At 42.0% G+C, this 21,564-nt stretch overlaps 1 protein-coding gene across 6 annotated transcripts in view; it reads right to left on the bottom strand.

Moving 5' to 3' along the window:
- The window catches only part of sdk2b (sidekick cell adhesion molecule 2b), a 318,687-nt gene that overhangs the window by 71,957 nt on the left and 225,166 nt on the right, over window positions 1-21,564 (bottom strand). For all 6 annotated transcript variants that reach the window (XM_065949804.1, XM_065949805.1, XM_029276802.2 and 3 more), the window contains exons 3-4: window positions 13,416-13,522; window positions 9,623-9,770 (exon numbers count right to left, since the gene is read on the bottom strand). In XM_065949804.1, coding sequence (XP_065805876.1) covers window positions 9,623-9,770; window positions 13,416-13,522 — 255 coding nt within the window. The remainder of the gene's footprint in view (window positions 1-9,622; window positions 9,771-13,415; window positions 13,523-21,564) is intronic.

Consider the following 21,564-nt stretch of genomic DNA (forward strand, 5'->3'; position numbering starts at 1 on the left):
CCCCATTATAGCTCCAGGGATGTATAAAGGAAAAGCCTTTGACACAGGAGAGAGTTATATGCGCTGTTTGCTGCATAGAGCTTACCTGTGCTGTTAGCGTTTACAGTATGAAGACTTATGAGAGCCTTCCCCCGACTGATTGATTGTCAAATATCTCAAGAAGCGCCAGGCAATGGGCTCATTTGGGATTCCCCGTGCATGCTGAGACTGAAAACAGTCTTCCTAAAGGAGCTGGCAGGCCTCAATGGCTGCAGCTTATGATCTGCGGTAAATATTTAATGCTAGCTCGCTGGAGCGGTGACATCCTGGACGCACGGCCATGAATTATGGATCCCTTCAGGGACGCGGGTTGAACGGAAGTGTCCAAAGCGCTGAATGGATCCCAGGTGACTTCCCGGGACCTTTCTAAAACGGGGACACAATCCAGGGCTTAACATACCTGTCGCGTAAGAAACTCTTGAAGATAAATATACAGGGCGGTGCTGATAAGTAATGTATGACCTGGAGGGGACATCCTATTTTCTCTGGGATAATGTCAAGCATTGTATGAGGTGATCTTACAAGCTCTTGTTTCTATTTTTACCCTCAATTTCCTGTCCCTTAAAGGACCATTCACTACTAAATAACCACGTACAAGCCTTCAAAACTAGGCTGCAGCTAATATTTCACCAACAGCCAAAGCAGGTCTAGATTTCATCAGTGTTAGTGGGAACAGGAGGCAATTTTTCCCCTGGCTAGTTGATTTTAATGTGCTCCCATGCTGAATGTTCTTTCACCTCAGCCTGCAATCAGAGAAACTGCAGTGGGGGTCAAATGAAACTTTGTTGCACACCGTGTTCTTGGAGATCTTACCGCTAACTGTACTCGCTGGGCCTCGGGGATCAAAGACCACATGATGCAGGAAGAAATTAAAGGAGCCAATTACCCTGAATGGCTTTAAATACATCAAAGGAACAGGAAAAGGGAGATTTAAATCAGGTGAAACTCTCCATATTCACACTGCAGCCTTTTACCTCCGACGATACTGAAAGGGCAATAAGCTCGAATGCTGTTTTTCAGTCATTGTGCCGAGTTTCTTGTTGCAATTCCCAAGAACTAAAAGCTAACAAACCACTACTCCTTATTTCACTGTTTCTTCATTGATTACCAACTAAAATAAATAAATAGTGGAAATGTGGGGGGATATTCAATCAAATTTCAAGGTAAAAAAAACACTTTTGACAACCTTTAAGCTCTTTACATACAGATGCTAATGTTAGCATTCAACCATTACCAAGCAAACATTGCCATTTGAAATAAATATACCCTTTACCTATAGTTTAACATATTTATAGTTGATGATAGCTAGCAAGTGGCTAGATGCTCACTTTAGCTGTTAGACTCTTTCTGATCATACAACATTGTTAAACAGGAATGATACGATCATTTCATGAAGTTATAAAGGCAAACATGCCTAGCTAACAGTAAAGTTAGCTTAAAGCTTAATGTAGCTTTCAGTCACATCCTCACCGTAACATTGAAGTGTCACACAATGCTAAACGAGAAGCAAACTTTTCTAGTTAAAGATAGCTTAAACTAGGAGGTTGTGGAAGTTAGGAAGTGGTTTATTATTGACTTCATCTGTTGCCTGATTGAGTTTTAACTTGTTAGCTAGGCTATAAGTATGCGTTCAATCACATCCTAGCTATAACATTTAAGAGTCACACAATGCTATACGAGAACATAACATTTCTAGCTAATGATGGCTTTAACTAGCTAGGAGGAGGTTGAAAGTTAGTGGTTTATTATTGTTTTTAGCTGTTTTGTAATCAAGGTTTAACTTGTTAGCTTGGCTCTAAGTTTGCTTTCAGTCACATGGGCTACTAGATAACATTATCGTCTAACAGTGTCCAATTGTATAAAAAGAAAATGTATATTTTTGTTAGCATTAAGAAGTGGTTGAAAGCTTATTTCAGCTGCTCAAAACAAACGATCAGTAAGTATACTATGTGTAATATGTAAATACATGTATTTTCAATTGAGAGGCAGTTAAATGACAGTGGTGTGTTCCAATCCCTGCATTTATTTAATGTAGTATGTATGTAATCAGAAGAGAAAAGATTGACATTAAAAGAGGGTTTTAGCTTCCTTTCCTGAGCTCAGTGTCAATGTCCATTGTGGGAATATGTTTGCTTTTAAAACAGACTGCTGAAGTCTTGCTTTGGTGTATTCTTTGTTTGATTGTATCTCTCTCATCCTCTGAATGAACGCATTCTGGTCATCCGTATTCAACTCCCCAGTCTCTCAGTGGTGTGCGTGCAGCTGTCTGCTCGTAACGATGCCTCACCACGCATCCGGCACGGTGCGGGGATTTATCAAGCCACAGAGCTAAGAAATTTGGACAAATCAGATATGTGTGAACATGCCCCCGTCTCTGTCGGCTTTTTATGTGTACTCTTGCATCTTTGTACGCTTTCCCTTTTTTATTCCAATCCAATTTCCTCCTCCATTATTGTTCTCCAGAAAGAGCTACGGTCCACAGGAGTGCCTGGCAGGCTGGACAGCTGCTCAGAAACATCTTGGCTGACCGCGCAGCTTTTCGGTGCAACCACAGTTTTCCGAGGCATTATTAGTCTCATATGCAATTACTTTCTCGCTGATCAATTTATTTGTGTTTGGCGTCGAGGGTGGCTTTTCAATGGCTGCCGGTCTTACAATGATTCTGTAGCACTTGAATCAATAATGATAATGAGGATTTATGTTTGACTGAAAAGGAGAGATGGCATTTTAAATGTTTAATTTGCCACTCGTTGCTTCCCTTTTCTAATTTTCATTATTACTAATAAATTACATTACAGAGGAAATTAAATAAACAATGATCCAGGGTTACGCTCTTTAATTAAGAACCCATTGTCCCTGGCGACTGTTTTTTTTATTTTTTTTAAGAGCACATCTTTGTATCCATCCAACCACTAACTGTCAGTCTGTATGCATATCTTATAGTGGTAATCCAGTCCTGACACAGTGTGACAGAGCAGCGCCTGTTCTAACACACACATACACACACGCGCTCGGGAGTGTTTTGGCATCTGTCGTGGCTGTCCCCCTCCGCTGGGCCATGAGGGGCCTAACCTCGCTCCACAGCCTCAGACCTCCATTACATGCAGACAAATGGCCCTTGCGGCTGATGGCTTCCCCCCGGGAGGGAGAGGGGGGTCGGCGGGATCAAGCAGCTCACATGGCCGGCTAAGGTGTGAGTCAAACTACAGCCAGTGGAGAGATGAAAGGGGAAGGAAAGCAAGAGAGAGAACGAAGAGTGAGTGTGAGCGGGCAGGCTGCATGCCCGACTGCTCAATGGACCTGTGATGAGAAAAGCCACAGCTCCTGCGGATGGAGAGATGGAGGAGAAAGAGAGCGAGAGAAAGATGAGAAGAGGGAAGTGAGGGAGTTTTTGCTCATGAAAACAGCCACTTGTTTTCCCGACGGGGGCATGAACTAGAGATTTGTGGCTCACTGTACGTTTTCTGGTCCCCCCGTTGCTCGTGGTTGGTTGAGTGTTCACAAAAACCAAGCTGTGTGAAGAAAGAGAGGATGTCCCAAGTGCACTACAAGGTCAAATATAGGGATGCATCTCGACCTGCTGAGTAACCATGAGTGTTTACAACGCTGAACACAACAGGCCTGAATCCCTACATCCTTTCACTTTCTGAATCACACCTTTTTACACTACAGCTGAAGGATGAATCGATCCGTTGGGAGGAGGAAAATTGACTGCATGTGAGTCCTTCTTTAACAGAAATACCAAACATTTGCTTGTTCTAGCTCCATTCTATTAAGAATTTACTGATTTTATGAAATCCGAAATAGGATAACTTCTGGTTCTGGACTACTCCTGGAAATAATCAATACAATACTACTAAGTTATGATTCAGGAAACAATCAACAGACAATAACATTATCCATTAATATTGGTGCCAATACAATACTTGGGTGTTATACAGATACCAAAACCCTTACTATTTTCCCATTGTAGTTTGATGAATATTAACATGTCTTAAGTGGGGTTTCATATGATCATTGAACAATTGGGAAACTTGACATAAATGAGAGGTGTCATGGCCCACCACCTTGATTTGGCAATCATTTGGGCCACATTCTTTCAGCTCACAGGCCACGGACTTTTAACCAATAAGAAAAGTCCATTGGCTGCTCAGTCAGTCTCCAATCTGTTAATGTCTGAATAAGAAATAGAGAAACCCCTTTTTAAACATGTTTCCACCATATTATGTTTCAAAATGCTATGGTGCCATTTAAGATGTTGTCCTTATAATTTCTGATTATCATGGTATAATGGTTATAATGGTAGAGGGCTCAGTGCCACAATGGTGGTGAAGGATGGCATCATCAATCAGCACAATTCGGAAACATATGTAGCTGTTGAGCTAAAACTATTCGTTTTTTGGTATATTGGCAGAAATCAACCAACTAATTCTTTAAAATGATATAAAGCTTTTCATCAACCATAAAACTGTGATTTCTTACTTTTAGACATTAGCTTCATTTGCGGCTTTTGTATCATTGTAAATTAATATGCTGTGGGTTTAGACAGTTGGTAAGACAAAAATAGCCACTTGAGGATTTCTCCTTTGGCACTGGGAAATGGAAATGGGCAAAGGATTAATCAAGAAAATACTTTGGGCCTCCACTTACATGATTGTGTTCTCTGTTGCCAGAGCTGTTTCTCCTTGACAACCCTTCCCTGTTGACCTGCAGATTGTTGGGTTCATGACTAATGCTGGACCGCTGGTCAGAGGGAAATGCAAAGGAAGGGCTTGGCTATTCAGTGGCCCTCGTGACTAATGGGGAATCCATAGCAGACTGACAGGGCCCGAGCATCACAGGCAGGGGCCATTAATTGATCAGTAGCCACAGCAGATTACTCAAGGGAATTGCAATGTGTGTGTGTGTGTGTGTGTCAGGGATGTCCTCCCACTGACTCCTCCGGGTCAGGATCCTCCGTGTTCTGTCTTAACGGACGCCTCAACAGGGTTGTTTTCAGTGTAATGCAGATAAATCCATGCCCAAGTGTCAATGCAAAGTTTCTGGGAGAGAAAACCAGGTTGTGGGCAATAAGTTGTTGTCAGTGGTGAAATAGTGAGCGGACAGGCTCCACCGCTGTTTCTCGCAGCAGAATCACCCTTCAGCCAGCAGCACTACAATTCCTGGCAAATGTGTTTACTGAAGGAACGTCTGATTATACACCACATTAAGTCTCCAAAATAACACAACAAATCACGCCAGCTGAATGGCAAAGATGCTGCCAAAAGCGTTCCCACTCAATGAGAGAAGAATAATGACTGGCGGTGCTAAATAAGTCCTTACTCGCCTTGCATCATCTACATCACAAAACAACAAAAGGCCTAAGGACCCAGGTTCAACCGATCCATTGCAAGGCAGCTTAATCTGATGCCCGGCCAAACATGGCAGCTCTGAAACAAATCAGGACACCGTTTCTAGACTGTGAACAAGAAGACAGAGTCAGACTATCAGGGAGTAACCCTGCAATAAGTGAATCTGCAAGTTTGTGGATGCACTGCGAGAGACAGCACCAGAGTATTTTGCCGACTCGCCAAGAATAACAGCTGCAGAGGCCACATGGCAAAGATAGAGCAGTCACGGTGCCACAGTGAGACGCTGGCTTGCCAGGGGAAAACTGGCAGCAGGGAAGCAAAAAATGCTGTATTAGCTAAGTTTCTCTGTTTTTTCTTCACACATCCACAGCGTGGTTGGTGTGCTGAGTTCACGGCATGCTACGGATAACTGGCAAACACCCCTGACTCTTAGGGCAGGGTTCAAATGCCTGTTAAAGCTCGGATCTCTTTCCAAGGTGCTTCAATATCTGATTTGGTATTTGAAGAGTCTAGGAGATGTCATTGATTTTCTGAAATTTAAATTTTCAAGACAGATTAGCCTTTTCCTGATGTTAATGCTGTATGGATGGTTCAAGAATCAGAACAGTTGCTACTTCTAATGCTCGAGTGTACAAGAACATCTGGAGCTTTCTCTAGCGAATAGTCATCAAGAGATTTCACTTTACACCCCAAATCTTAGCCAGATGGTGGTGTGATAGGAGAATTCAGAGGATGAACATCAACAAAAGCATGTTCCTCTTGAGATTATGAATGGCTCTACCAAATTTTATGGCAATCGGTTAAATTATGGTTGAGATATTTCCGCTTGAACCACAGTGTTTGACCAACACTTCCAAGATGTTAAAACCCCTGTGGACTGGATAACACTTTGCATGGGTGGCTGGTTCATTCCGATATCAGAGCTGTTGATAAACCTTACCCTTTTCTGGCAGGAACTGTGATATAAACTTGGAGATATAAATAAAAAATAATAGTAGAAGGGGACTTTAGCAACTTCGATGACACGTTCCTCTTTCCTTCATTGTGAATGGGAAATTTTCTATTACCAGTGGCAAACGAGCGGTCATCTAAATCAGCAGAGTTCAGGCAACTATTATGTTTTGGTATCAAGACAAACCTGTTCTCATCTGATCACAAACATAGACCCTGTGATGGTATTGTAACAAGGAGATGATGTACCAGGTATATTCTGCTCAATGGAAAACCGTGTCTGCAAGATGTAGCCCAAATTTTTACATTCATAAGACTAATATGCCTCAAATCTTCTTTTTGACCTTTGTATCAGTCCAAGCTGCTTAAAAGTAAAGTGGAAGTAACTGTCTTCCCTGTATCTTAAACAAACTTCAAAGGTATTAAAGGGATTTGTATTTTTTTTAATGGATTTGACACTTGATTCAGATTTACTTTTAGTCCCTAATCCTATTGTCTCAGGCTCCATTACTACTTACTCCAAATTTTTAAGGTGTCTACTTATGATGAGATGTATTTCCGAAGTACAAATATTACCTGAGACACATCAAACTAACTGTAACCAAAGTCCTTACACTCAACAAGTGTCATTGTGGAGTCATTTCTAAGCTTTTGTCACCTTTCTAAAGCAGAAAGAAATTTGGTAATGTTCAAGACGAGCCAAGAACAACCCCTTCCCATCTGTGTGACACAATTTGAAATGGAAATTTCCACTATATCTCTGCTACACAGATTTGTATTAGCCATTCATTGATAATATTAGATAAGATATAAGATATAACTTAATAATTTCCAAGACAAATTATTGTTCCAGGTTTACTCCAATAATTACAGTAAGAGCCTCAAATATAAGAGAAATACAAGATTTGTTAGATTTGTTGCCCGTGATTGCCACATTTATTCTGGGAATTTGTTCCCAGTTTCCTTCATTGGCCAAGGTGTGATTTCTGAATCACGTAGACAAGAAGCAGGACAAAACCACTGGAGAGCCTGCAAATTAAAGCTTTGACACCTGAGGAGGGATGGAGGAAGTAAGGGTCAGTGACGGGAAATGTGAAAAAAGGGATTTGAAAAAACAAGGTGGGAGGGTAAGAGAAAACCTGACTGTCCTTCCGTTCATATTCCACAATGTATGCATAAATATTGCAAATGTAATTCTCACAAGGACTATAAGCATTATTATATTATACAGAGCAGTGACAATATTAAGACAGACAAAGATAGAATCAACTCCTAGGGCAGGAGTACTTGGGAAGAGGATTCATCATGTTTGCGGTTCAGCGCAGAACTCTCTCCTCTGCGCTCCCTCCATCGCTCCCCAACAAGAGAGACTTTGATGCCTCTACAGAGTCACCGCTAGTGGCACAAATCAAATTCAATTAAATGATTTTCAATAAGAAAAAAAGAAAAAGGGCCGCCTCTTATCAACCGCGCTCATTTGCACACACTGACCTTGGTAGCGCGCTAGGCATTAGCATTCTCAGAGCTAGAGGGGTAAGAAGCGAGGATGGGGAGAATCAACACTGCGGGTGGTGGGTAGGGGAGACAAAAGGAGTGGAAGGCAGGAAGCAGAAGGAGAGACTTTGAGAGAGGAAATAAATGAGACACGGAGGGAGGGAGAGAGAGAGAGAGAGGGAAATAGAGAGAGGCTCAATTAAAGAAACAGAGTTAAAAGAGGCACCTTCTTGACGAAACTGTCGACAAAGTGTGATCGGTCATTATCTTTTGTGTGACAACGACCTCTTCTGATTCATACTTGTAGGCTCCTCAATGCATACACCCATCTCCACATCTCTTTTTGACCTTTATCCATAATGACTTTCAAGAAGCTATAGCGACTTCCACGACGAGACAGAACGAATATAGAGTCGAAGCAACCGGTGTACCCACATCCTGTCTGCAGCCTTCAAGCTCCTCCGTCGGTTCTTGCCGCCTCTCTCATTGTCATTCTAGGTCAGAGTATGATTACTGATGATGAGGAGCTGATAAGAAAGATTCACTCTAACCAAGGGCAAGGTCACCTCCCACTGCGAAGAAATGCAGATGTGATGAGATGGGGATGAGTGCCATTCAAACACACACACACACACACACACTTGGGCAAGTGCACAAGCAGAACGTCTTCCAGAGATGTGTGCATGACAAACAACGTGTGTACATGCATCAAAAAAGTAAATCATTAAAAGAGAAGCAGAGACACGATCACCTTGACTGGAGATTTACACGATGAAGCAGCTACAATATCAATATGCAAATGTCAAGAAGATTGCATGACGCCTTGAATGGCTCAACAGGAATGGATTTGTCTCGTGTTGTGTCACTTGGCATGGTTACAGATGGTTTTTATGTCCGCAAGAGGCTCATACCTCAAGGCTACGACCACAACACAATGAAAACATGCAGTGTCCTTGATCAGGTTGTAATGTGGGTAATGCAGGCACAGCAGGTTTTTGACGCGCAAGAAGAATAAATGGGAATAAAGATGGCAATATTTTTCAGTTCAGCTGGATCAATTTGATCCTGTCTTGTTGGTCAAAGTTTAATCATTAGAGTTCATCTAATTATATCAGTACATTTGAAGATTCCTTCAACAAAAACAAAAGGAAACACAAAACCAATCCCATGCAAACAAAGATAAAAAAATGGCCACAACTCGATTTTTTGGGCAAAATAACAAATCAGAGAGAGAAAATATAATTCCAAATCCACCTAGCCATTAACACATTTCTTTAGTGAATGAGATGCAAAAAGCAAAACAACAATCCCATTTCAGGCTGTCAGCAGCTCCAGCTCTCGTTTGGCCCGACTGCGTTCTGGAGGTGTCGCAAAAATAACACCACTAACTGGCTGGCAGAATATTGATCACCCCAGAACAAAAAGTAAATAAATCACACATCCTATTTTGGGACCAAAATGAAAAGAGACAGAGCCAAAGATCAGATACAAAGAAGTTCCAGGTTGGGTTTTTTTTTGTTAAAGGATCATTTCATTTCACGCTCTGCCAAATGCTTTGGTTTTGGACCTTGTTCAGCAGGAGACACTCAAAGAACTCTTTAGTGCAAAACACAGCAAGATGAAAGATAAAACGACAGCTGGGAACAAAAAAAAGAAACTCTCAAAGACGTCCCTGGATCAGACAAAGCAGCTAAAAAAAAAATTAACGGTATCAAAGTAAAAAAAAGCAGGAGAATCCACAGAAAAAACTAAAAAGCACCAAACGAGCGGGAAAATAAAAGACTCACATGCGACTGCTGGGTGGTATCTTGCGGCCGTCCCTGTACCAGGTGACCTGAGGTTGGGGGAAGCTGCGAATGCGTGGCGCCTGGATGACTGCGCCCTCTCCTTGAGAGACCGACTCGGAGCGTTCACCTTCTTCGAAACTGCCCATAACTACAGGAAAGAGACACACACACACACACACACACAAACAGAAAACACAAAGGGGAGAGATTCAGAAAAGAAAAGAGAAATGTGAAGACAAAGGCGCAATTTTTCCCTTTTTTTTTTTTTTTTTTTTTTTTACTTCATTCTGACTTTTGTTCCCCGCAGTTCTTTTTCCATCTGTTTTCTGTTGTGCAATGTGACAATGAGCGCCTTTGATGGACAGCACTGTGTTGTTGCCATGGTTTACAAAGTACAGGAAAGGAGCGAGAAAGGAACCGAGATGTAATGCCTCACAGAGGGACACTAAATTGACTCATATTCATTTTGCGTCTCCTTCTGTGTGGATGCACGGAGGGCAATCAATCTCGATCACTCTCTGAATGTGCGCATTACTCAACATGCTGGATGACCGGAGCTGCCACTTTCCTATTATCTCCTAATACATTTCATTTGTTACGGCGCTTTTTTTATTCCTCCTGTGCCTCTTTATGTCTTTAAAGCTGACAACAACGCTGCATTAATATCCCCCGCTCCGTGGTCAGTACATTTGTAAGTGAGATCTATGGGCAGGTTTTTTTTGGGGGGTAATTTGATGGATTTTTGCGCCGATTGTCCCTTACTTCAATTGTTGTTTTTTTTTCGATCTCAACTGTGCAATTCCCCTCTGTAATCATATTGGCTGATGCTGACGGTAAACCTTTATGTGATAGCGGTAACAAGCAGACTTTTGTATTTTCCTCCTCCAACGCAGTCTGGCAGACAAAGTGCAGACTTTGGTTTTGAAGATGTGAGAGTGAAGAGATTGTCATTTTGTCTCCCAGAGAACTGGAAAGGAGGTTGTAATTGTAACTTTAATTCAAGGGGAAACAAAGAAATCTCAACATCAAACACTTAATTTAGCGCTAACACAGCCTAGCAATGATGACATCTTTGGAAAAAAACGTGGGGATCAAGGTATGCGGGCTATGAACTGTGGATGTAGGAATGGTTGTGCATCGATGGCACATCTTATTTTTCTCTCTCGCTCTCTTTCAAAGGGAATCAAAAAAAAAGGTAATCTGGCTTTGCCATAGAGCTGAGGTGCTTAGCTTAAATGAAAATCTGGGAAGTGTGCAAATCCCGACTTTGATCTGCGGTTTCGGTTGCTGTGATGTCCTCCTCCCACTGTCTAAACTCTAATGCCTCGGCATGTTTCCCTTTCTCCGAGGTGTGTCTCTGCAATCCTAATTGTACCGCCTCAATAGGAGAGCTTTCGCAAAAGAGATCTCCACATCTCTTTCCCCTCCCTCCTGTGTCTGCCTCATCCATTTCTCCAGTGGTTGTCCTTAATTCCCCCCTTTTTCTCGACTCTGCATCACTGTCTGTACCCATTCACGAGCGACTGATGAGGGGGGGAGAGGAGAATTATGGAAATGGGAAGAGGTGGGAAAAAAAAAACACGAAAATGGAAAGCAGTGGGTTTCAAGCCAAGAAATAAATAGGAAGCAGAGTTGGCCAAAAAAAATGGACGGAGGGAAAGGGGGGGGGGGGCAGCAAAATAAAAGACACAGTGAAGGGAGACAGGACTGCTTTATAGCTGAACAAACGTTAGTCGAAAGTATCTTAATCGTCCAAAATGTCATTGGTCAGGTGGTTGCAGTGAAAATTATTTTATTTATATATCATTCATTTATTCAACCAGGAATATTCCAATTGATTGTGCATCTTTTTTAAATGTACTAATAAGGACTTGTCACTACAAGATATCAGGACAATTTTTTGGACTGATTTCCCTCCCACTGACAAATGTAATCAAAGACTCAATTTTTTAAAGGTTCTCAAGATTATCTTTCCAGATTTTCCTGGTGTGTGAGGTGTGTTAAGAGTGATCCAATCTCCTTGGAAGAGCATTGTTGTCGATGCACCGATTCCGGTTTTTCCGATTCCGATATCCGGTTGTGTTGGGAGAGCAAGCCCAAGGACGGCAAAGCATGATTTCTGTAGATTGTAACATGGAACACATTAATAGCCAATTGGGAAGCAAGCTAACTGAAGAAGGAAGCACTCCGGGTTGACCATATTCCCATTCCCAGAATTATGAAAGTTGGAGAAGTGTACAGATTCTGTGGCGTATGTTCATAACTCTACACACAAACTGTCCTCAGAAGAAAAACTGGTCCCTCAAAAAATGTCTGAAGATGAAATGCTACGGGAGAAGGTATAGTGGTGGGCCCGCAACAGTGAAAACCGTAACTCTCTTGGTAGCTTTCTAGCTCCAGTGTTCAAGGGAGACATTTTTTCCTTTGAATAAAGTTTATGTATTAAGTTCAGAAAATATAGCATAGACTTGTTTCACTTCTCCAACTTTCCAATTTCACTAACAAATCTCCATCGTGCACATTAAGTGTGTATTGTTCTTACTGCGTTAAGAAAGCACCTGTTTTATTCGTTTGTTGTTTACCTAGTTAGCAGCTACTAGCCTAGCTAAAGCCAAGGGAATCACCTTCAAAGAAAGCAGAGGTCTCCTAACTACCTTTTTCAGGGGACCAAAGAAGTTATTTAATAGTGTTACATTAATGCTCAGTGTTTATGAATGTTGTTTTTTTTTTTTTTTACAAATTTAGAATCATAAATGTTACCGCTTTGGCTGTTAGCACTGTTGTTAGCTAATGATTTGAGATGTTTATGTTGTAGCCCCTTACCTACAACCATTTTTTTCCCCCAATCTCCCCAAAAATGTATTAAAAGTATTTGAAATGTCATCCTAAGTGTGCAACAACTATTCTTAGAGTGGTGGACGACGAGTGGTTTCATCAGCCAAACTAAAGATGACTAGTAAACGAGGAACATTTTTAGATTGCGGCGCTCCCTGGAGGGACAAGACGCAGAAGGAGTGCATAACGAAGATGACTGCTGTGATTGTTAGGGCCCTCTCCGTCTCTTCCTCTCGCTCACGCCTGGTTGGCTGCATTGTTCAGTCAGGTAAAGTGCTGTGTCACATCCACTCAAATGTCGCTGGAACAAGGGGGAAACCCAGTGAACCTGGCACACCCTGAGAAAGGCAGGATAATGGGCGTGGGATGGTTGTGACTATTGAGGAAAGGGGGAGGTTGGATGGGGGGGCGGGGGGTGGATTTGAGGTAACAACACTCCAGACACCGCTGCGTCACGTCAGTAAATAGCTTGTTAACAAGATGAGGGGGAGCCAGAAAGTGGCATTGGATTTTTAATTTTAATTTATTTTATTTTTTTTACAGGAACGCGTCTCGTTTGAGCGCCGTGTTTCGCCGTGAAAACGACAGATGTTGTTGACAAAGGAGCGAGGGGAGAAGGAAATAAGCGGCGGTCATACTGAAACGAAGCAAAGTTAAAAACAACCACGGCGACAATATTAATCTGATGAGAATGCTGAGTGGAACAGCTGTCGGGGGGTTGATAACACCCTGAATGATATGCAGGTAGATCTTTCACCCAGCCGGCATCTGTCCCCTCCCCAGTCAGTCCTTGATGCAAAGGCAAGCAGAGTGTGGACTTACTGTGTACTCTGCAGGCAGTCAAACACACACAAACAAACACACACACACTCTCTCTCTCTCTCTCTCTGTATCCATTTATACAACCACTGGGTCTGTTCATCTGTGTTTCACCTGCGTCCCCGTGCATGATACTTACAGGCCACCTGTACTTCTGTGCGCCTCTGCAGAAGGGCCCCCACCCGATTCCTCACGATGCAGCGGTAGAAGCCAGCATGGGAGCGGTCCAACGAAGGGATTAGGTACCTTTTAATAAGCACAGACACACACACAAACACAAACACACACAAGGCAGGGATGAGAATTCTCTTAAATCACAGTAAACTAATTAAGACAAAAGGTAGGAATCAAAGGTAGGCTAACATGCTGACAAGGAATACACACTTATACACACACACACACACACACACACACACACACATATACACACACATATACACACACCTAAGACCATCTAATAGCGCAACAAGGGCACAGAGGACGTCGGAGCTTAGCTGTTGTTTATTCCAACAATAATGATGCTCGAGAGGTTAAAGGAGCTACCACAACCTAGCTCTCTCCCAGGACACACACACACACACACACACACACACACACACACTTACAATGACATGCATACACAACAAACACTTGTATTGGGATGTCTTCTATGCAAACACACACACACACACACTCGTGCTCTAAATCCCCCTGGGACAAAGGTTGAAGCCGTATGTCTCCAGCAGCTGACACTCTCCTCATGACCTTGACTTTAGAGTCTAGCTCTGGCGGCAGTACCGCCTCCCCGCCAGCTGGAGGCAGTGTTACATGTCCTTTTAAAAAAAAAAAAAAGCTGCTGTGTGGAGTGTGCCCTAACAATTGGCTTGATGTATGTTGTATCTTGAGCCACATCTGGTGTTACAGCTGATGCCAGAAGATTAAGTGGCGAGTGATGATGCTGGCTCTCATTTATTTTGCAAACACTTTAGGAAGGCTATAATTCAAACTCGTCGTGGCAATGAGCCAGAGACACACTGTAAATCAGAGTTAAGAAAAAAATATGACTATTACACGGCTCATACAGGCAACAACACACTTTTAAAAATAACAAATACACACAGAAAGAAGCACAATTAAGGATGGGAATATGTGCTTTAACTTCATTTATCATATTAGTAAAGCTGCCAAAATCTAGTTAATCTATTAATCTAGTGGTTTATCAAAAGAAGATGGATTGTGAGCTATTTTAATAACAGATAAACCATTTCATTCATTTTTCAGGCAAAAGTGTCAAATGTTTGCTGGTCCCAGTTTCTTAAAGGGATAGTTTGGTATTTTTAGAATGGGTTGGTATGAGGTACTTTTCAATAGTAGGTGAATTAGCCACAGGAGATGGGGTCCAGCATGGCCCCTTAAAGGAGAGAACGGGGTCCAGAGAGTTGTTTTTCTTGTCATTTATACAGTAGAGGAAAAAAGTACACAACTTCATGACTTGAGTCAAAGTATACATCCTCCTGGTCAAATATCACTCCAATACAAGTAGAAGTTGCTTAGTCATTTCTTGAGTTACTGGAGTACTTTCTTTTAAAAATTGATGAGACAAGATTCAAATTACTTTGAAAAAAAAAAATCTCAAAATGTTCTATTATTCTCAAAATGCACGAGAGCAGCATACCCATCACTCCCATTCACACGCTTATGGCAGAGGCTGCTATGAAAAGTGTCAAACACAAGTAACTAATCCCATTCATACACATTCACACGCCTCCAATGAAGAAGCAGGAGCAACTTGGGGTTAAGTGTCTTGACCAAGGACACATGGGACATGTAGCTGCAGGAGCTGGGGATCAAACCCCCCTAAACTTTCTGTTGAGACCCCAAAACTTGCTGCCAATGTTGGGGTGTTAAATGTGGGGTTCAATGTAAAAGTAAATGGTAAATGGACTTGAGCTTGTATAGTGCTTTTTTTGGTCTTCTGACTACTCAAAGCACTTTAAAAAAAGTAACTAATCCCATTCACACACATTCATACACTGAGGGCAAAGCAGCGGGGGCAACTATAGGGCTTCAGTGTCTTGCCCAAGGACACATCGGACATGTGGCTGCAGGAGCTGGGGATCGAACCCTGGACCTTCTGGTTGAGAGATGACTGACTCTACCGACTGAGCCACAGCATCCCCTGTACAAAGGTGGAGTGAGGTGGGGAGATTTGTTACAGATTGCTGTGATGGAATCTCAATGTTAAAAGGGATAAAGAGGCGATCAATTTTGTTTCAAGCACATCTCTCTTCGATATTTACTGTACTGGTGGGATATCTGTCCATGACCTCAACAGCTCCATGCAGCCACTATGAATTCTGCCTGTTTTTGGTCTTTCAAGTAATTCATTTTCAGAGATCAGTCATCTGGGCAGCTCCGTTTAGCTCAGCATGCCAGGGCATCAACATTTTAACTGCTTTCCAATAACTAATAAATGATGGAGCGGTGGGAGATGTATGGAGCGGCCAACTGTTAAAAGTGGTTGCATAGACAGTCTCTAAACGGCCTGTTTGATGGCGAACGTTGTGAACAGAACTAACAGCGACTTGTACATGTTTAATGTGAGTCCCTCAAGCAACAACGCATTCTCGTCAAAACAAATACTTCTTGTGGGAGGTGAAACAGTCGCCACCAGGAAACGTGTTGGCCATCTTTGCTGTCACATTCCCCGCGTGATTATGTGCCTGAGCGTGCTCAGCGCACTGCCGAGGCAGAGTGTCTGAGCGTAACCCCGCCAGTGACAGGAGGTCCCGGTTTCTATGGTAACCACTTGCAATTTGTGGGAAAGTTTTCTGTGAGTTAACCTTTTGTTTAAAGAGTTTGAGTTCTTGTTTATAAGGAGCTCGAGTATAATGAAAGAGAAGTGAGACGGAGCCGTCCCAAAGTTCTCGAGTGCTTTCAACAAGCTGTTAGCAGGAACGTCTGGATACTCGGAGTTCAAAAACGAGGACTGTTGAGTCACAATAAGAAGCCCTCGTCAAAGCGATTCCTCTGAAATAAGCAGAAACAAGAACCACATTTGCCTTTTTTTCCCTGCAGTCGCATAAATACACATCAGCAGAGTCTTGGAAAAGTCAGACAAAAAGTTTTTTTTTTCCAACTGCCAAAAGCCAAAGAGAAAGGAAGAAGTCAAACGATACTTTCTAAGAAGCGATGAAAAATTAACTAACCAAACACTGAATTAAACCACATATCAAATCTAAATATTTTAACATACCCGTCCGGGGAGAGCCGAGATATCTTTTGAACTCCTTGTGATTTTGATCAGGCAAAAGAAAAAAAAAAATCTTCCTTTTAAGTAAGTTCAGACATCTTTGCCTTTGGGGACGTTCAGGGTAATGTTGCTTAAATTTCTCTGATAGATGATCAAATATAAAACACCCAAAGTCAGGAATGAAAAGGAGGAAAAGCTGACTGTTAATCCACGAGAACTTCGATGCGCTGTGGCAGAGATTCAACAACAAGCGTCTGAACTGGATGGCAAACACAACTCTTTCAAAGGATATTCCATCATTTGGTATTCAGATAAGAACATCACAAAATGCAAAAAAACACCAATGTATGCTTGATGAACTTAGTGACCCCTTGAAGTCAAAAGAACAAATGAGACGCTGGTGCATACATGAGTGTTTTCTGCTTATTTTAAAGATCACATATTATGCAAAATACACTTTACCATGGTTTGTCTAACCAGTGATGATTCTAGGGTTTGTTGGGGCCCTAGGCAAAAAATAAATGGGGGCCTATTATTTTTCACTCCAATACAAATTATTCCTCCTAATTTTCCTTCAGTAACTTTCATTGACAAACTTTGGTTTTCACAGCAATAGGGCATTGGACAACTAGCAGGGAATAGAGAGTAATTGCTGTCAGGTGGGGCCCCCTTTGGGAGGTTTTCTACTCACTGTCATTGCAAAATTTGCACATTTTGAGGCACTTCTGTGATTTAAGGTTTTGTCAGTCCTTGGGGGCCCACTACTGGCCAGGGGCCTCAAACAGTTGCCTGCCCTGCCTATTGACAAGCAGCGCCTCAGCAGTGTCTAACACCCAATTTCCACATACTCATTGCACGCCGCGGTCCGTCAGCGCAACTACGCCTAAGTTTTGCTGCCACTCTAGTCAATTATTGAGTTTCCACAGCGAGCGCCAAGTGTCTATTTTCGACAGAGTACGCATGCATCAAGTTGGACAGAATATGACAACTCGGACAGGAAGTCAGACAAGGAAACGCACAGAGCGTCCGGTCAATTTCAAAATAAAACACAATATACGGACTCACGATCATATCTTTAATCACTCTGGCAACATTACATCAAAACCAGCACCAAAATAACTAACAAAACATCATCAAAAAAGATGATCTCCGCTGTTCTCCGTATTCCCGTGTGATCTTGTAGTTCTGCTCATGGCTGCGCTCACGTTCCAGAAACAGAGGGCAGGCCGTACAACAGAGCAAAACCTTGACACTGACCATCTGCGGCGCACATGGAGTCTTTAGGGATCGGGGCGGTAAGTGTGTTTCAAAAGCTGCTAATATCTGTACCAAAAAAAAAAAAGAGAAGCATTATCAAACCTCATTAGCGGCAGCGTCAGTTCAGACCCAAAGGACTAAATGAGTTTTAGCCCTAAAGTCTGTTAAGGCTTAATCAACTAATCAGGAGGCGTTATTAATGATGTGTGACTCCCTTCATATGTTCCATCATCTAAATTAATACAATTACGTACATGTGATGTGCATAAATGGAAGGGAGATGAGGCGCGTATGATGGAATATGGTCGATGATTTGCGGGAGAAAATGATAAGACGCCTCAGACTTTGGATGGAGACGAGGCCGAGAGCTGACAGGTGGTGTCGCTGCTCCAAGTTTAACCCTGCAAGAGGCCTGCGGAGGATTCTCCGAGCAGCCAGAACCTTCAGGGTGACTTTAGACAAGTCTCTCCCCCTCTCTCTCTCTCTCTCTCTCTCTCTCGCTCTGTCTGTCTCCCTCTTTCACTCTGTCCCTTATATAATGAATACAATTAACCTTTGCGGAGCTGAGCGCGTTGGCAGCAGGTTGGGGGAGTCAGTGGGGGCCCGGCTGTGTCGGACAGAGATTGATTGATGTTCCTGTGGTCAGCGCACTCCGTCAGATCCCCTTTAATTAGCCCCGCTTTGGAGAAATGAGTAGACGGAGGAATGGCAGGGAGACGGGAGAGAGAGCGAGGGACATGAGGAAGAGGGAGGACTAGGGTGTGAAGCGGGTCAGAGGATTGAATGAGGAAAGGATGGAGGATAGAGGAAGAGGGAGGGGATGATGAAGGGATGATTGGCAAAGCATTAAAGCTTAATTGAAGATGGCTGTAGCGCGGTTTATAGGGAGTGAGCCCATAATAACATACGAGTGCCCTGATTAGTGGCAATAACATTTCACTTAAAGTATTGGTTATACGGTAAGATTATAGGCCCTCCTACGGACCTCACAGGACATAATTATAACCACAACTGAATGACAGTAAATCATTAGACATCATGAATGTGAGCGAGCTTGTTATGAAGCTCTTATCGTTACCCCAAGCATCAATCATCGACCGTATTTATGTAATGGGTGTAGCCAATCCATAACAAAAGTGAAACAAATGAATAGAGATATTGTATAGTGATGGAGATGAGAAAATGAGCTTTATTTATAACTTCAGACAACATTTTCCTACCTACTAGTTAAGACCCTCTTTGTCAGTAGAGATGTAAACTTGTTGCAAAGTAGTTGTTGTTGTTAGAAAGAAATCACAGACTTGATTTTGAACTCCCAGGATAAATGCCTTTTTTTGTCTCATCATTTTTATTTTTCTTAGCACCGTTTCAGATTATTGAACTCTTTTTGGGGTCCTTTACAGGTTCTCCAAATCTTCAATACTTCTATACTTTTGGATACCATGGTCTAAAACAAGATCCATCCATTATCTATACCGCTTTTTTTCATTTGAGGTCCAATGAGCCGATCCCAGCTATCATTGGGCGAAAGGCGGGGTACACCCTGGCTCATAACCAGTCACACTCATATTTACATCCACAGCTAATGTAGAGTCACCAATTAACCTAACAAGCATGTCTCTGGACTGTGGGAGGAAGGAGAGGATGCATAGGGAGAACTTGCAAACTCCACACAGAAAGGCTCCTGTCTGACAAGGGATTCGAACCAGGAACCTTCTTGCTGCACAACTGTGCAGCCAAAATAATCTCTGTAATTTTATTGATGAATAGTATAGTAAAGTACCAGAGCTTTCAACAATAACAGATCTTCAGATGTCCAGTCAGATTTTAAACCCAAAGATGCCAAAACCTTTGGAGCCAGCCTCGAGTGGACACTCAAGGAACTGCAGTTTTCTTTTTGCATTTCCGAATTGACTTCATTTTTCAACCCCTGAGGTTATCGCTTGATTTGTGGGCCCTTTTTCAAATCAGGTCTCTGTAAACTCCTTCCCACTTTACCCTTCATGACCAATACTCTGCTCTGGTTCTGAAAAAAAAACAAGATGGCTACTTCAAAAGTGCTTAATGCCTGGTTTTAAAAAAGCAGTCACCAAATCAATAGCTGTACCATCTTCCCATTTACAGTCAATTGGATAAACGCATTCCTCAAGTTTTTCAGTAATTCAGGTTTTTATGTAACTTTTCTAAAATAAAATAACCTTCTGATCTGAAAGTCTCTTTTTTGCAATACATCATGTCATGCAACACTTGTTTTACAGCTCATAATAAAAAAAGGAAATGCAAAGCACAGATTGCTACGGCTCACTTGTAATGATGTTTTTCTTGTTATTGTGTTGTTTGCAGTTTTGAAAAGGTCATCACCCTCTCATAACAGTTTGATAACACTCTACTTTTGTTAATGAGCTTGCTTATTGTGTCAAACTTCCACAGCTTATATATCCAGTAGAATAAAACACAAGCAATAAAAGAAGAAGATACATTCTGACTGTTTTTTTTGTATGGTTCGTGATTGATTTATGAGTGTCATTACTCTTACAGGAGGATTGTGCTGTAAATTCTTGACTATAATTATCCGTCACTGCCAACATAAATTCCCACTTCTTCTTCTTCACTTTGTTATTTGTGCTGTCTTTTAAAGTAGAACATCAGCGTCCAAATCAATCCATTTCAGTGGACGTGTCCTTCCAAAGCGTATCAAATTGTGCATTGGGATCATGTTTCCAAGTCTATAGTAAGAGGGTCTCTAGTCTTAACTTGTTCTCTTCTCTAATAACCGTCACATAGCCTACAACTCATGACAGGTAATGGGGAGTTGTGGATTGGAAGCAACTGGAAGTTACTGGAAATCAATAGTGGTTAATTCGTCTACAGTCCCAGAGGGACGGCCTCCACATGTTATATGTTTTCCAAGGGCTTAACAGAAAGACAACAGCTAAATGGAGGCAATTTACTGACACTCATGTCAAGTTTATTTTTGTGACATGATCTTTTTAAAACTCCTTTTCCCTCATCATTTTGTTCTCTTTATAGTTAAGTGTCATTGATCCCTATTAAAAAGCCAATAGTCCCTGAGTTGCACTACGTGGTACATATTAAATACACACTGACGTATAAAGAAGCACAGAGGCATCTCAGATGGCCTGCCCTTGCTTGGTGTTGTATTGTCCACATATGACAGTTGTGAAACGAGTCAATTGAAGTAGAAATCCGTGCCTTTGTTTGTTTTCCCAGAATAAAAAAAGGCACTGTAAAAGTAATGTAGAGCATCAGATCGGCACAACTACTTTCATTAAGAGAATATTTTGCAGGTTAAAATAATCATTTTTGGCTTTTGAAACCAGACGTGTAATCAGACACTCCGGTCTTTGAGTGTTTGTCCTTCATCAAATCAGCTAATGATCGGCTAATTTGGGCGTAAATAACTTACAATTTTTTCAGACCATACTTTGAAAAAAACACTTTCCAAAATGATCCATCCCACATCTCTGACCCATATGGTGTGTTTTCTATTAGTGTATGATACGAGCAGCCGCACCGTTTTATTTAATTCTGAGTGGGTCTGTTTGAATGAGCGCGGAGCCGACAGACTCCAGCCCTCCTGCCAGCCCCCCCTTTTGAATGTAGGTCAGAGCTAAACGTTTCTGAGCCTCAGGGGGACGTTTCTGTCACAATATACCGAACTGCAGACACAAAACTATTAGGGCTGGCAAAAGATTAATATTTTGAATCACGATAAGTCACTGAATTTAAACAGATGATTACTATTATCACATGTTTAATTTGCCATTATCAACATTTT

The sequence above is a fragment of the Labrus bergylta genome, chromosome 21 (genome assembly GCF_963930695.1).
Source record: "Labrus bergylta chromosome 21, fLabBer1.1, whole genome shotgun sequence".
Lineage (NCBI taxonomy): Eukaryota > Metazoa > Chordata > Actinopteri > Labriformes > Labridae > Labrus > Labrus bergylta.